Below are 14,142 nucleotides of genomic sequence, written 5' to 3'. Positions count from 1 at the left end.
GTGGGGACACCTGCTGGGCGGACATTCTGATTGGCTGCCAGGGGGATCGAGGGTGAGCCACGCACTAAGCGAGCCCCTGGATGGACCCAACAATCAACTGGTCCACTGAGTAGAGTGTGGACAGGGAAGAGAAAAGTGAGAGGAGAAATAAAGGGCCACCACCTACGCGGGAGAGGCAGGCGTATGTGCGTGGCGTGACTGTGTGCTGGGCTAGAAAGACATATGGGGGGGCGGCTAGATAGCACAGTGGATAAAGCACCGGCCCTGGAGTCAGGAGTACCTGAGTTCAAATCCGGCCTTGGATACTTGACACTTACTAGCTGTGTGACCCTGGGCAAGTCACTTAACCCCCATTGCCCCGCCCCCCCCCCAAAAGACATATGGGGCATAAGAGGTGGGAAGGATTAGTAACATAAGAAAAAAAGGACTGCTGAGTGAAGATGGGAAGAAGACAAAGGGTCAGAGAATGACATTTCTCAGCTTTCAGGCACTGACGGGCCCAAAGCAAAGTAACCTGGGATCTGGGCCTGTCCCATCCACCACACCAGGGGTGGCCAGTCTGGAGTCCCAGCCCCAGAGGGGCTGAACTAGACCAGATGTCCCGAGGGTCCTTCCAGCTCTAGACTCATGACTCTTGGAGCCTGGGTCTCCTCTAAGCTTTGAGAGTTGCCCCTCCACCCCCTGGCAGTCTGGCGAGCACTGACCGGTCTTTTTGTCCTTCGCTCTGTAGACCACACCATAGGTGCCTTCTTCGATCCTGTTCAGACACTGGAATTCTTCCACACTCCTACAGCCCTGGGGAGGAAGGGTAAGTGTGTGACGGTGGCCTCTGACCCTGGTAAGCTCCCTGCCCGCTGAGCCTGTTCCTGCAGGTGCTCGGGCCACGGCTGCTGCACACTGCTGCAGATTCTGCCGCCACAGAGAACACGCTACTCTCCCCTGGGACTCTCAGGGATGCTGGTCCCAGCTCTCTCTGAGTTAAAAGACAAGAGCTTGGTGGGACACCGCGGTGTGTTCCATCTAGTACATCCCGGATCGAGGCGCTGACAAGACACAAAACTACCTCAGGGGCTGGTGATACTCTCCCCCTCTCCCAATGTCCCTGACCCCAGCAGCACCAAGACCTTTTACATCAGTAAGACAAGGTCTTCTGGGGACACAGAAAGAACAAAGCCAACCAAAGGGGTAAATCTGGGCTCCCTCTAGCAGACAAACAGGCAGCTCTGCAGCAGGAAGCCCAGAGTCTCAGGGTGCCAGGGGAGGGGCACTGAGAATTATAAGAAGTCTCCATCCTGCATCCATTTCAGGGGTGACAGGACTAAAAAACGGTAGTCACATTGGAGTCCCTAGAGCCTCAATCAATGCCCCAGTGGGCAAGGATCCAAGACTCGTGCCTCCAACTCGAGTCAGCCCTGAAAGTATGCCCAGAGGGGATGTCCCCTATTCTCTGGATGAGCTGCACGGGGCAGACAATCTCTTGAGTGCTGCTGGACTCGATAAGCTGTTGTCATCAACAGGCAAAAAGAATGCACCCCACCAGGCTCTGGCCAAGTGACAAAGTCCTATCCCTCCTATGGCCCCGGGAAGGCAGCTGGCAGTGCTGTGGGTCAGGAGGTGGAAGAAGGAGAGCAAGGTGTTGGGAGGAGAAATGGGAGGACCCCCGCCCCCCATACCAGGGGCAGGGGAGCGGAGGAAGCGGGTCTGTACCCACTGCTGACCTGTAGGGCCGGGAGGTATTTGGGGAGCTCCTGCTTCAGCTCGATGGGAGATAAGGCCGGAGAGTCGGGGACGTAGTCGCCTTCCGTCATGGCGTTGGACTGCGGCGTCCCCTCGCCTGCTTCTTCTTCCCCTTCTTCGCTCTCTCCCGAATCTCGGTCAAACCTTGACTCTGTAACTTTAAAAGTTAGAATCAAATCGAGAACATGGTAACTGCCAAGTGCCAGAGCTCAGCCTCCAGCCACCAGAAGGAGCGGAAGGCCCAAGAGTCAGGGGGCAGAGAGGGTTCTCTGGCCCAGAGAAGGGTAGAACGCGGTCGGACCAACTCCTGCTACTCTGTGGCTGATGTTACTTCAAGGACAAAGGATTGCTGCCTCTCTGCAGATCCACAGGAAGCTCGGATCCCCTCCCACCCAGTGCCTGCCATGGCTCTTCTCCGAGGGACAGCCCTGCCAAGAGACCTCCCTGCTCTCCAAACGGTAGGAGAGAGGGCCCAGAAGCCTGACGTACGTCCTGGATTCCCTCCCCTGTGCCTGCATTACACGGGGCCTATATCGCCTCCACGAGGGCAGGGACCCCTGAATATTTCCATGGCACAGCCTGGTACACAGGAAGAAGGAGGAAGAGGAGGAATGAAAACCCTAATCACAATAGCTGACATAATACTTTAAAGTCTGCAAAGCAGGTTATATGTGCTGTCTCACCAGTCTTCACAACCACCCATGGAAATAGGGAGTACACCAATTACTTTACAGATGAAGAAATTGAGACTCAAGGGGTTCAGTGACTTGCCCGGTGTCAGAGGAGGGACACTGAGGTGCTTTGGGATTCCAGGCCCACCCACTCTTTCCACCATGCCACACTGCCTCTCTCCACAGGGTCGTCAATACCCATCTTGGTCCTCTGAAGAACCGTGCTAAGTTTCCAAAACAGAGGTTCTAGGGAAAACCAATAAGAAACACCCTGGCTCACACTGTGCGACAGCATTTGAGGCCAACAAACGGGCACAACGACTAGTGAAACTTCTTTTCTTTAGGATGTGACAAAGACTTGAGCTCAGGGACAGAGTCTTAAGCACGTTCACAAGGAGCTCCTTCCTGAGGCACTGGGGACATGAGAAAAAACAAAGCCCAAAAGTTTCACAGGGAAGAGTTTCTCACCAACTAAGATATGGTTTCCATTCTCTCGCTCTTCCTCTTCACTCATTTCTTCTTCACTCACTTCTTCTGCAAATCAAAACAAAGCCAGCCGCTCAGACGGACAGAGGAGAAACCTGCCCTGCCCCTGGCTTCTGCGCCCTGTCTCTACATTCCTTCCTGAACCAGAGCACCTCTGTGCCTCAGACGCGCCTGGCATCCCTCAATCAACAAGCGTGTATTAAGTGCCTACTACATGCCAGGCTCCGTGATATGCTGGAGACAGAAGGATAAAACCCCAAAAGTCTGTGACCTCAAGGAGCTCAACAGGTGAAGATCTAAGTCCACAGAGAGCGCCCAAGATAAATGCAAACTAACTGGGGGAGGGCACTACAGTTAGGGGACAAAGGGGACTTCCTACAGAACAGAGGTTCTTAACCAGGGGTCTATGGAGAGACTTCAGGGAGTCTGTGACAAAATGACATCTTCCTTTTTTCACTAACCTCCGGCTGATACTCTGGTTTCTCTTCAGATCGTATAAATCTCTCGCCTTTTACCAACCTCTGGCTGAAATTGAGTGCTTATGCCAGTCATTTAAAACCGTGATTCTCAGGCTGGGGGTCCAGGCACAAAAGGGTTAAAGAAGGGGTCTGAGTGGATGTGAGGGAGGACATACCAGGCCTGAGGAGAGCCCCCCCCAAGGCCGGCCAGGTGGGACAGTGTCCCACGGGAGCAATGGAGAAGAGGAGAGTTTGGTGGAGCCCCAGAGCACGTGCGACCGTGCAGGTTGTGAAGGGCTGTGGCTGACACTCAAGGCCACAGGGAAGTCCTGGAGTTGATTGAGGAGGGCAGTAATGTGCGGTCAGGTCAAATCTACGCTTAAGGATGGACTGGACAGGAGAGAGCTTGTGAGGCAGGGAGACCCATGGGAAGTGACTGCAATTGTCTGAGGGGTGACAGCCACGGGAGCAGCAAGGAAGGGAGAGGTGCAAGAACTGGGGACGGAGGAAGAAACACTGAACTTTGGCCATGGATGGGACCTGTGGGGCTGAGAGGATGAGAAGCTGAGGATAGCGCCAGATTTAAAACCAGGGAGAGTAGAAGCATGGCAGTGCTGTAAGGAAGCTGGGAAGAGGGGCTGGTTTGAGGAGAAAGACAGAACTCTGTCTCAGACGTGCCAAGTTTGAGGTGCCCCTGGCCATTCAATTTGTAATGTCCAATAGCCAGCTGGTGATGCAGGACTAGCTCAGGAGAGAGACTGGGGCTGGATATACAGATCTCTGAGCCACCTGTACAGAGAGTAACCTTAAATCCAAGGGAGCTGATGAGGTCACCAAGAGAGAAATGAAGACAGACAAGAGGGCCCAGGACAGAGCCTGGGAGAGATTTAGTAAGCAGGACACACGTGGTGATCCAGCAGGAGGGGTCGCACAGGCAGGAGGAGAACCAGGAGACAGCACCATGAAGAAACCCCAGAGAGGGGAGAACGCCCTAGAGGAAAGAGTGGTCAGCAGCACCGAATGCTGCAGAGGTCAAGCAGGGCGACGACTCGGGAGAGACCGTTGGATCGGGCAACTAAGAGATGGCCAGTCGCTTTGCAGAGAGCAGTTTTGGTTGAACGGTGAGGTTGAAAGCCACGCTGCGCAGGGCTGAGGAGTGCGTGAGAGGAGAGGAAGTGGAGGCACCGAGTGTAGACAATTTTTTCTAGGAATTTGGCTGAGAAAGGGAGGAGACATATGAAAGTAGCTTGAGGGGTGGCTGGGAAGTGAAGGTTTCTTAAGGGTGGGGGAGATATCTTTGAAGGTGGCAGGAAAGGAGCTAGCAGAAGGGGCCAGGATCAAGGGGCAATGATGGGGGCTGGCCGTGTCCATCTCATCATGGAGGAGGAGGAGGAGGGAGTAGGGGTGATAGCAGGGGTCTGAGATAAAGAGAAAGGGAGCTTCGGCTTTCTCAGTCAAGTAAGACGTGAACACTTTGCTCAGAGGGCAGGGAGAGGCTGGTGTGGGAGGCTTGAGGAGAGAAGAGACGACTGGAAGAGCCTCTGTGGGAAACAGTCCTAAGCACCCTTCTGAACACGGGTCAAGCTCATGCTGCCGGGACAGAAGAACTCCCCAGCACTGACTCGTGCTGGCTTCCTGTGAACTCTGGGAAGGAAAGAAGCGTGCAGCCCCCTCCTTGGAATCTGGGGCTAGGTTTGGTTTTAGGAAGGGGAAAGTTAAGACTTTGAGCTAGCCATCTTTTTCTTTGGCCATCCTTCTCTCTGGCCTGGTGCCCAAAGAAAAAGGACAAAACAGGTGGCATTACCAACCCTGAGCCTTGGGGTTTGAAGTGTTTAAACTTAACTCTTGGGTGAAGTTCTGTCCCCTTACCAGCAGACTGCTCAGACACTTCCTCAGAATTGCTTCCTGTCTCCTCCTCCTCTTCTTCCTCCTCTTCCTCCTCCTCCTCTTCTGATTCCTCACTGCTGCTCTCTTCCTCTTCCTCCTCAGAGCCAGACCCTGACTCTGCTGGAGAAGAAAGCAGAAAAGGAGAAGATAAGTCCCTGTGGTCCCTTCCCTTGGAGGAGCCTCGCGGCTCCGCCTGACAAAGTCTGGCTGTCTGTCTGATGCTGCTCTCCAGCTACCTGATGAGGACTCAGCTGAGCTGGTCTTCCTCTCACTGTCGCTGATATCTTGTAAATCAGAAAGGGGATCCCTCTCCTCCAGTTTCTCCTCTTTGACTAGGAAACAAACACACACGGTGGCACAGGTAAGTTGGGGGAGACGCTTTTCAGTAATTAAGACAATCGGCAAAGACTGATTTACTTTTCATAAAAAGACATTGCATTATTCGTTTCACAGGGTTCCCAGAAGATGAACTGTCAACCTTCAAGTAAAAGGAACAGCATCTCTGAACGGGTGACCAAGAGGCTCCACAAGGGGCAAGAATCAATGGATCGACTATGCGGCCAATCGGAAGTCTGCTGGATGTGAATGGAGGAGGGCCGGCCCTGAGGTGGAAGCACAGTATTCAACCAGGGCACATGGAGTGAGTGAGCAAACGTTAATTAAGAGAAACACTGAATTTGCTGAACTCCCTCCTAAATAAAGTAGGTTCCAAGAGCCCCTGTGAGAAAAGGTCACCACAAGGCCATGGCCATGCAGAACGGTCAGTCCTGAAGAGTCAGTGTCCTACTTGAGAAACAGCCATGCTTTTACAGAAATATATGGTCTGGCTCTTCAGAGGAAAAGCCACCATCCCCACGGTTAAGCGTGCCGCCTGAGCGCGGGGGTAAGCTCCCACGAGACTGTCCCAACAAGGCAATTGTGGTGAAAACCAGCGAGCGCCGTGTCCTAAGAGGCACTGACCACAGCGCCTAGCTGGCACCCAGGCAGAGGCTTACCTGGCTTCCTGCCATCCCCTTGCTCAAATCTCTCTCGCTGCTGGCGTAATGGGCTTCGACTCCAGTGACTTATTTTTACTTTGTCTCCATAGTCTTCTCGCACTGTTCTGTGATGTGCAGAAACTGGCAACCCCAGAAAAAAGAAGGCATTGACACCAGCTTGCTTCAAACCAAAGGCCCTTTCCTCCAAGATTCCTTGTGCACACCAATACAAGACTAGCTGGATCTGTTGGGTGGGGGGCGCTTCTGTTCCCAGCTCCCATCTGAGCTACTGGTCTCACATGGGGCATTTTCAATTCAGAGTCACGGAATCTCAGAGTTGGAAGGCCCTCAGCAGCTATCCAGCCCAATCTGCATCTGAAAAGTAACCTAAACCACAAGCGGCCATCAGCCTCAAGGACAGGGGTGCCATCTACCGCCCAAAACAGCTCATCCTTCCAGCCCTGCCCTGTGGGGCCAAGCAGGACCAGACTAATCCTTCTTGCCTATGGCAGCTCTTCCGATCCCGGAGGACAGGTACCCAGTCACCCCCAAAGTCTTCTCCCGGCTAAACATCCACCGGTCCTTCCACTAGACTTCACAGAGAGTCCTTTCACCTCTCAAAGTTCTCCAACTAATCAACGTTCCTCCAAAAGTGCAGCCCCCCCGGATGGAGCCCAATACTGCGTCTGAGAGTGGGCCCATCGCCTCCCGAGGCCTGAACACCACACCTTTCAATGTGACAAACATTCCATCACCTCCAAGGTGAAAGGGACCATGCTGGACAGTGGAGTACAGAGACAACAACAACAAAACGGTTCTTCCCTAAAGGAGTTTACATTCTAACAGGGGTGGGAGAACACAACACACAAATTAATGCCAAGTAACATAAGGAGCGCGTTATCACGGTCTAAGCTGCCTCATCTCCCTGACAGGCTGTCAGTTACACCAAGGCAGGGCCATCTTTGGCTCATCCCTCCCCACTGTGCCACCCCGAGCTGGGCACATGGTGAGAAATGTTTGTTGACTGAATGCTACCAAGGTCACAGTTGAGATTCCCAACCAAGTCTATCCAGAGAAAACCAACTTCTGTCCAATGACCAAAATCAGTCTCCTTGATTTCAGGCCACCATGTTACTAACGTTCTCATTGCACTGATCACAAAGGAGACCAGAAGTGTGTGTGTTTCAGAACAATCCATTATTACTACTTAAAAAAATAGGGGCAGCTAGGTGGCGCAGTGGATAGAGCACCGGCCCTGGAGTCAGGAGGACCTGAGTTCAAATTCGGCCTCAGACACTTAACACTTACTAGCTGTGTGACCCTGGGCAAGTCACTTAACCCCAATTGCCTCACTTAAAAAAATAAAAATAAAAATAAACTCCCCAAATAGCATCTCTTCTCCCCTCTTTCCCTGACCTCCCTCCCCAATATATAATCTCCTGGTGTTGAGTTTTCCCTAATGGTAATTCTCAAAGAGGTAGAGAAATCAAGGAGAAATCCTATTCTTTATCTGATCATCACCCCAAAGATGGAAATAATGGCCACTTTGGATAAAAGTGGCCCCTCTGCCTTCGAACTTATGAGCAAGGAAGGAAGAAGAGGAGGCTGGGTACAGTCTGACAAGGATTTGCTGAGAGCAGATTTCCAAAGGTTCAGAGAAAGGAGAAGGATCCCATCACAGGGATTAGAATTCTCCAGTCCAAGTTAGCACAGGGGAAGACATAAAAATAGACAATTCAGATGAGGATGAAGAAGGGAAGTTTTCTAAAGAGAACAATGTGGGTGTCCAAGGAACTACCAACCCACATAGGTTTTAAAAAGTCATGTCCAGAAGACATAAGCAAGAGCAGATTATTGGGAGTGAGCATGAAAGCCTGGCGGGCTCTCTGAAGCCAAGCGAAGCTCGGAGGGAGATGGCAAGGGAGCGTAAGGACCACAGGGAGGAATTGTTTAGGGTTGCATTGGGGCGAGGAGGAGGCCCAAAGAAGGGAGGCAATTGTGGCTCAGGACACGGGGAACAATTACTGACAACAGAAAAGGCAGAAACAACTTTTATTCTGCTTCTGTTTTCTTTGCAAAGATAAAGATCTTTGGCATAGGAAAGGACAGAACAAAAATGGCAAGCAGGGTGCTGATGCCCAGGATAGTCAAGAAGACAGTAAGAGCATCTAATTGCCCTTGATGAGTTCAAGTTACATTACCTACATCCTGGCGTGCTAAAAAAACCAAACAAACCAAAAAAACCCAACCACAGGCAGAAGTGACTGCAGGAATGTCTGGAGAAGGGCAGGGGCTGTTTTGATTCTCAAAATAGGAAGAGATGGGGTCCCTTCCTAAAGGCCAGGGAGGTGACTTTGGCTCCTGGCAAAATTACAGAACCTCTGTTAAAGAATCACAACACACCTCTCGATAAGGACACAAGCACGGCTTCCTTGAGAATGGGCCTTGCCAGCCTACCCTGACCACAAGATCCAAAGAGGCACATTGAGATCTGACCAGAGCTGTCCCAAAGGGAATGGGCGGCCTTGGGAAGGAGGGAAGGGGCTTGCCCTCGCTGGGGTCTCCAGATAAATGCCGGAAGACCACTTTTGGCACGCTGTGGAGCGGACGTTTGTTTAGGCACTGCTTGGCTTAGATGGCCCCTAAAGTCTTTTCCAACTCTGGGATTCTCCTAAGTGAGAAGCACACACCTAAGTGTTCCAAGTGTCTGTCGAGGCCGACAACTTTCTCCACAATGGACCTTCCCATTTTGTGCACATTCACTTTGACACAGAGGCCGACAGAGGGAGGATACAAATATATGATCTGTTTTCTCTGAGAAACACCTGGTAGCTTCCAGCTAACCTTTCAGTGATCAATGCTTGATGCATTTGGCCCTAACAACACCAAAGCAGCCCTTACGCGCTCCGCACATCAGTGAGCCTTTCTTGAGAGAAGGCCAAGGCCCAGGAGGTCCGCCTGCCCCCGTGTCCCCATGTACAGTCCCGTAGGCCTCGTTACCTTCTCTTCTGGCCTCTCGCTCTTTGCGCCGCTCCTCGGCCCGCCTCTCCCGCTCCTTCTGCTCCCTTTGCTCCTTTTGCTGCTCCCGCATCTTCCGCTCTCGTTCCCTCTTTCGTTCCAGCTGTTCAAGACGGTCCCTGGAAGCAATCAGATGCCTACTTTTTTTTTAATTCAAATAGGAAGGTTCCAATAGTTTTTAGCACTTTCATTTACAAATGACCTTTTCTCAGCTTGCTCAATCTCAACAACTTCCATCACAACAGCCGATCTGAGAAAAGATCGTCACTAGCAGAAGGAGCCGATTCCTTCTGGCAGAACAGAACATGGGAAGGCCCCGGCACTGGCTCAAGTGCTTTTCTGTTCATGTTTTGCCAGACTACACAATCAAAATGTCTGAAGTACACAAGACAATCCAGTTCTAAAGGGAGCCCCGAAAAACAAAAATGCCATCAACTACGCAGAGACAGGGGCAGCTCTGGGGAAGTCATGAGGACAGCTCAGAGGGCTCGGGGACGAGTCCTGATTTCTCCAATAGCTGCAGCACTTGAGGCATTCCCCCCGCCCCCACCCCCAACTCTACCATATAAGACTTCTCAGAGTCCATCAGTTTACCTCAAAGGCAGAGTGAACATAAACTTTATTGATAAGTTAGGTAGAAATCTGGGAGTTACTTGGGAGGGAAAAACATCCTTTGCCTGATTATTGCGACATAATCACTGTTGCCTTCTTGAAGAATATAGAGCAACTAGGTGGTACAGTGTGTTCAGTGCTAGACTTAGATTCAGAAGACCCAAGTTCAAATCCTGCCTCAGATGCTAACTGGCTTTGTGACCTGGTGCAAGTCATTTAAACTCTCTCAACGGCATTTACCTTCTAGGGTTATGTGGACCAAGTGAGAAAACAGATGGAAAGTATTCCACACACCGTAAAACGCTACGTAAATGCTAGCCATTCTATTACTATTGTTATTCAATTGTACCAAAAGCTAAAAACCGGGAGACCACAGAGAATTATTTTTAGCGCTTCCTAACAGAATAAAAATGTATCATTTTTGTGGGAACTATGAGTCAATGCACTTGCTAGTAGGACAAAACAAAGTCTCAAAGTACATTAAAGACCACCCAACGCCAATGGGATGGCTGAGCCCAGCCTAGCACGGGTAGCCTGAGTCCATGGGGAGCACCTCTGAGCCACTCCTGCTGTGACCCTTGGCAAGTCACTTAACCTTTTGTTGCTATCTACAGGAGACTCAGGAGGACTCTAAGGCGTGCAGAAGGTGCCACTCTCCTCAAAGCTCAAGCTGTCGATCTTCCTAATTTGGTTCCTCCCTGCACATCAGTGGCAAAAACCAGCCAATTCTGCTGAGACTGAGACCAACTAGCCAAAGGGAGGCTGCCTGCCTGTCCCCACCACCCTCACCCTCCACTGCTCCTGGGAAGTCCCTGTGCCCAGTGTCTGTCAATGTGTGTATCCCTAGCTGTGCCAAACAGGTCTGGGATCTTTGCTTCTGCTCTCACTTGGCCTCTCAATATTGCCTCTAAAACTGCAAGGGCACAGCTGACTCCAGGCCCTCAAATGACAACAGGCTCCAATTCTCTTTACCACTGAGCCAACTTACTGAAGAAGTGAGGGACAAGTGGGAGGAGAGAGCTGGTCAGGAAATAGGATGGGAGAGGTTTTTTATCTTTTTCTCCCCTCATAGGGAGTTCCATATTTCAGTGGGCAGACAGCTAACAACCAAACTCAAGAAGCTGCCTTGCCCCTGCAGCCCTAGCGTGGGATGATGGGGCAGAGGGGATTCTCCTTCAGCTCCGCCTGTCTCAGACAATCTATTCCCCCTTCCGGCCAAAGCTACCTTCTCTACCCATCCTCTGGATCCCATCCCTTCTTATATGAAGGAGGGAAAGGACTGAGGAGGAGGAATCAAGGAGAGGTTACTTGGCAAACTGATAGAACTAAGAAAAAGCAAAATATGAAACAAACTGGTGAGACGGCAAGATAGGAGGTAAAAGAAGTTATTGAGCAAAGGGAAAGCCAATAGTCATGTTGCTAGAGTGCCTATGGTTGGCTCAGGAGAAGAGTTTAGAAAATGAGAGGAGCCAAAGAGAGCAGCTAACCTGGGAGAACAGCTGGCCAAGGACACAATGTCTGCGGACGGGGCTGGGATTTCCAAACCTCAATCCGTGTAAAACAAGGATTCCAGGCTCTTGGCCAGGGAGAGCACGCACCTGGGATGGGCTGGCAAGAACGTCAGTGTGCCAGGAGTCCTGGGCCTTTTCTGATTTTCTTCCTTCCTTTTCTTTTTCTGTAATAGGGCTAGCTCCCCGGACGGGGAGGAGGAATGGTTATATTTAGCATCAACGTAAGAAGAAAAGACAGCAACAAAATAAGATTTATCTTAAAAGGAAAAGAAGTTGATGCAATTTAATAAGGTGAGAGGTGGGAGAAGGGCCAGAAGGAAGTGATACAAGGGTGTAAACGTGTTAAAACAGTTCTGTAGAGAGAATGATGGGCACTCAAGAGCACTCTAAAAATGAGAGCCCCATAGAGAAGTTTGCAGGGGTCTGAATGAAACAGATTGGGTTTCTGCCTCTGCAACCTCCATGCAGCTTCTAGCCACGAGTCTGGCATTAACAGGAACAAGTGGAGGGGAGACGGGGGCAAATGTGGAGGAGCAGCCTACCCAGGTGGCAGAAGGCAAGAAGGACCGCTGTGAAAACTGAGGACACTGACTCATGGAGAAGAATGCTTTTTTTTTTTTGGTGGGGCAATGAGGGTTTAAGTGACTCGACCAAGGTCACACAGTTAGTAAGTGTCAAGTGTCTGAGGCCAGATTTGAACTCAGGTCTTCCTGAATCCAGGGCTGGTGCTTTATCCACTGTGCCACCTAGCTGCCCCAGAATGCCCTTTTGAAAGAGAAATAGTGGGAAGGCTGGGAAGTTCAGACCAACATCTTATGCACAAGCTCAGAATAGATGCCTGACCTGAACATAAAAAATCCCACCACCAAAATAATTATCGGAGAATGAAGTCAGGTGCCTTTCCCATCTCTGGGAAAAAGCAGAGATCATAAAAGATAAGAGACAGTTTCTATTCTAGGAGACAGAAAAGCTTCTGAATGAGTAAAATCAATGCAACCAGAAGAAGGGAAACTGCTGCCTGGGAAAACAGTCTTTGCATGAAGAATCTGCTACAGGGAATGAACACCAATATAGCCAGCTCTGCTTCCACATAAGCAGACCTTTCCACAGCCTGCAGACCCTCAGCCAGAGGCTTCATTGCTGGGAGCAGGGCACCCTGCCAATGTCTGGCCCCACCCAGAGGCGAATTTCTTTCTTTCTTTCAACAAAAGTATTTTATTATTTTCCAGTTACATATAAGGATAGTTTTCAACATTTGTTTTCATAGGATTTTTAGTACCAACATTTTCTCCCACCCTCCCCCTTTCTCCAAGACAAAAAGCAATTTGATAAGTTATAAATGTATAATCACACTAAACATATTTCTGCATTAGTCATCTTGTGAAAAAAGAATCAGATAGTTCCAAAGGACTCATGATGGAAAATGCTCTCCAAATCTAGAAAAAAAAGAACTATGGAATCTAGATGCAGATTAAACCATACTATTTTTATTTTTTTTGTTCTTTTTTTGAGGTTTTTCCTTTTTGTTCTGATTCATGACTAATGCAGAACTAGGTTTAATGTGATTGTACATATATAACCTATATCAGAATGCTTCCTGTCTTGGGGAGGGAGGGAAAAAAAATTTGAAACTAGAAATCTTATAAAAACAAATGTTGATAGGGGCAGCTAGGTGGTGCAGTGGATAGAGCACCGGCCCTGGAGTCAGGAGTACCTGAGTTCAAATCCGGCCTCAGACACTTAACACTTACTAGCTGTGTGACCCTGGACAAGTCACCTAACTCCAATTGCCTCACTAAAAAAACAAACAAAAAAAAAAACAAATGTTGAAAACTATCTCTACATGTAACTGGAAAATAATAAAATACTTTTATTAAAAAGAAAGAAAGAAGAATCAGAGCAAAAGGGAAAAACCTCAAAAAAGAAGGAAAAAACCCAGCCCCAAAGTAGAAACAGTATGGTTCAATCTGCATTCATAATCCACAGTTCTTTGTTTCTGGATGTTGAGAACATTTTCCATCATGAGTTCTTTGAAACTGTTTTGGATCATTGCACTGCTGAGAAGAGCCAAGTCTATCCCCATTGTTCATCACACAATGTTGCTGTTACTGTGTACAATGTTCTGGTTCTGCTCCTCTCAGTCAGCATCAGTTCATGTAAGTCCTTCCAGGTTTCTCTGAACTCCTCCTGCTCACTGTTTCTTACAGCACAATAGTATTCCATTACATTCATATACCACAATTTGTTTAGCCAATTCCCCAATTGATGGGTGTTCCCTCAATTTCCAAATTTTTGCCACCACAAAGAGAGCTGCTATAAATATTTTTGTATGTGTGCATCCTTTTCCCTCTTCTATGATCTCTTTGGAATATAGATCTAGCAGTGGTACCACTGGGTCAAAGGGTATGAACAGTCCCATAGCCCTTTGGGCATAATTCCAAATTGCTCTCCAGAAAGGTTGGATCAAGGGGCAGCTAGGTGGCGCAGTGGATAGAGCACCGGCACTGGATTCAGGAGTACCTGAGTTCAAATCCAGCCTCAGACACTTAACACTTACTAGCTGTGTGATCCTGGGCAAGTCACTTAACCCCAATTGCCTCACTAAAAAAACCCAAAAAAACCAGAATGGTTGGATCAGTTCACAGCTCCACCAACAATGGATTAGTGTTCCAATTTTTCCACAGCTTCTCCAACATTTATTATTTTCCTTTTTTGTCATATTAGACAATCTGATAGGTGTGAGTTGGTACCTCAGAGTTGTTTTAATTTTCATTTCTCTGATCAA

General features: G+C 49.4%; 1 protein-coding gene across 8 annotated transcripts in view; it reads right to left on the bottom strand.

The window, feature by feature from the left end:
• Positions 1–14,142, bottom strand: part of LOC122749237 (cyclin-dependent kinase 11B) — a 36,248-nt gene that overhangs the window by 7,312 nt on the left and 14,794 nt on the right. For 2 of the 8 annotated variants that reach the window (XM_043995496.1, XM_043995502.1), the window contains 7 exons: positions 9,217–9,371; positions 6,235–6,357; positions 5,476–5,571; positions 5,222–5,359; positions 2,877–2,942; positions 1,719–1,894; positions 705–795 (listed from right to left, as the gene is read on the bottom strand). In XM_043995496.1, coding sequence (XP_043851431.1) covers positions 705–795; positions 1,719–1,894; positions 2,877–2,942; positions 5,222–5,359; positions 5,476–5,571; positions 6,235–6,357; positions 9,217–9,371 — 845 coding nt within the window. The remainder of the gene's footprint in view (positions 1–704; positions 796–1,718; positions 1,895–2,876; positions 2,943–5,221; positions 5,360–5,475; positions 5,572–6,234; positions 6,358–9,216; positions 9,372–14,142) is intronic. The other 6 variants (XM_043995498.1, XM_043995497.1, XM_043995499.1 and 3 more) reach the window with 6 other exon arrangements.

Source organism: Dromiciops gliroides, chromosome 3 (genome assembly GCF_019393635.1).
Source record: "Dromiciops gliroides isolate mDroGli1 chromosome 3, mDroGli1.pri, whole genome shotgun sequence".
NCBI lineage: Eukaryota > Metazoa > Chordata > Mammalia > Microbiotheria > Microbiotheriidae > Dromiciops > Dromiciops gliroides.
Note: the sequence above shows the minus strand (reverse complement) of the source record. Positions and strands in the feature narration are given on the sequence as shown.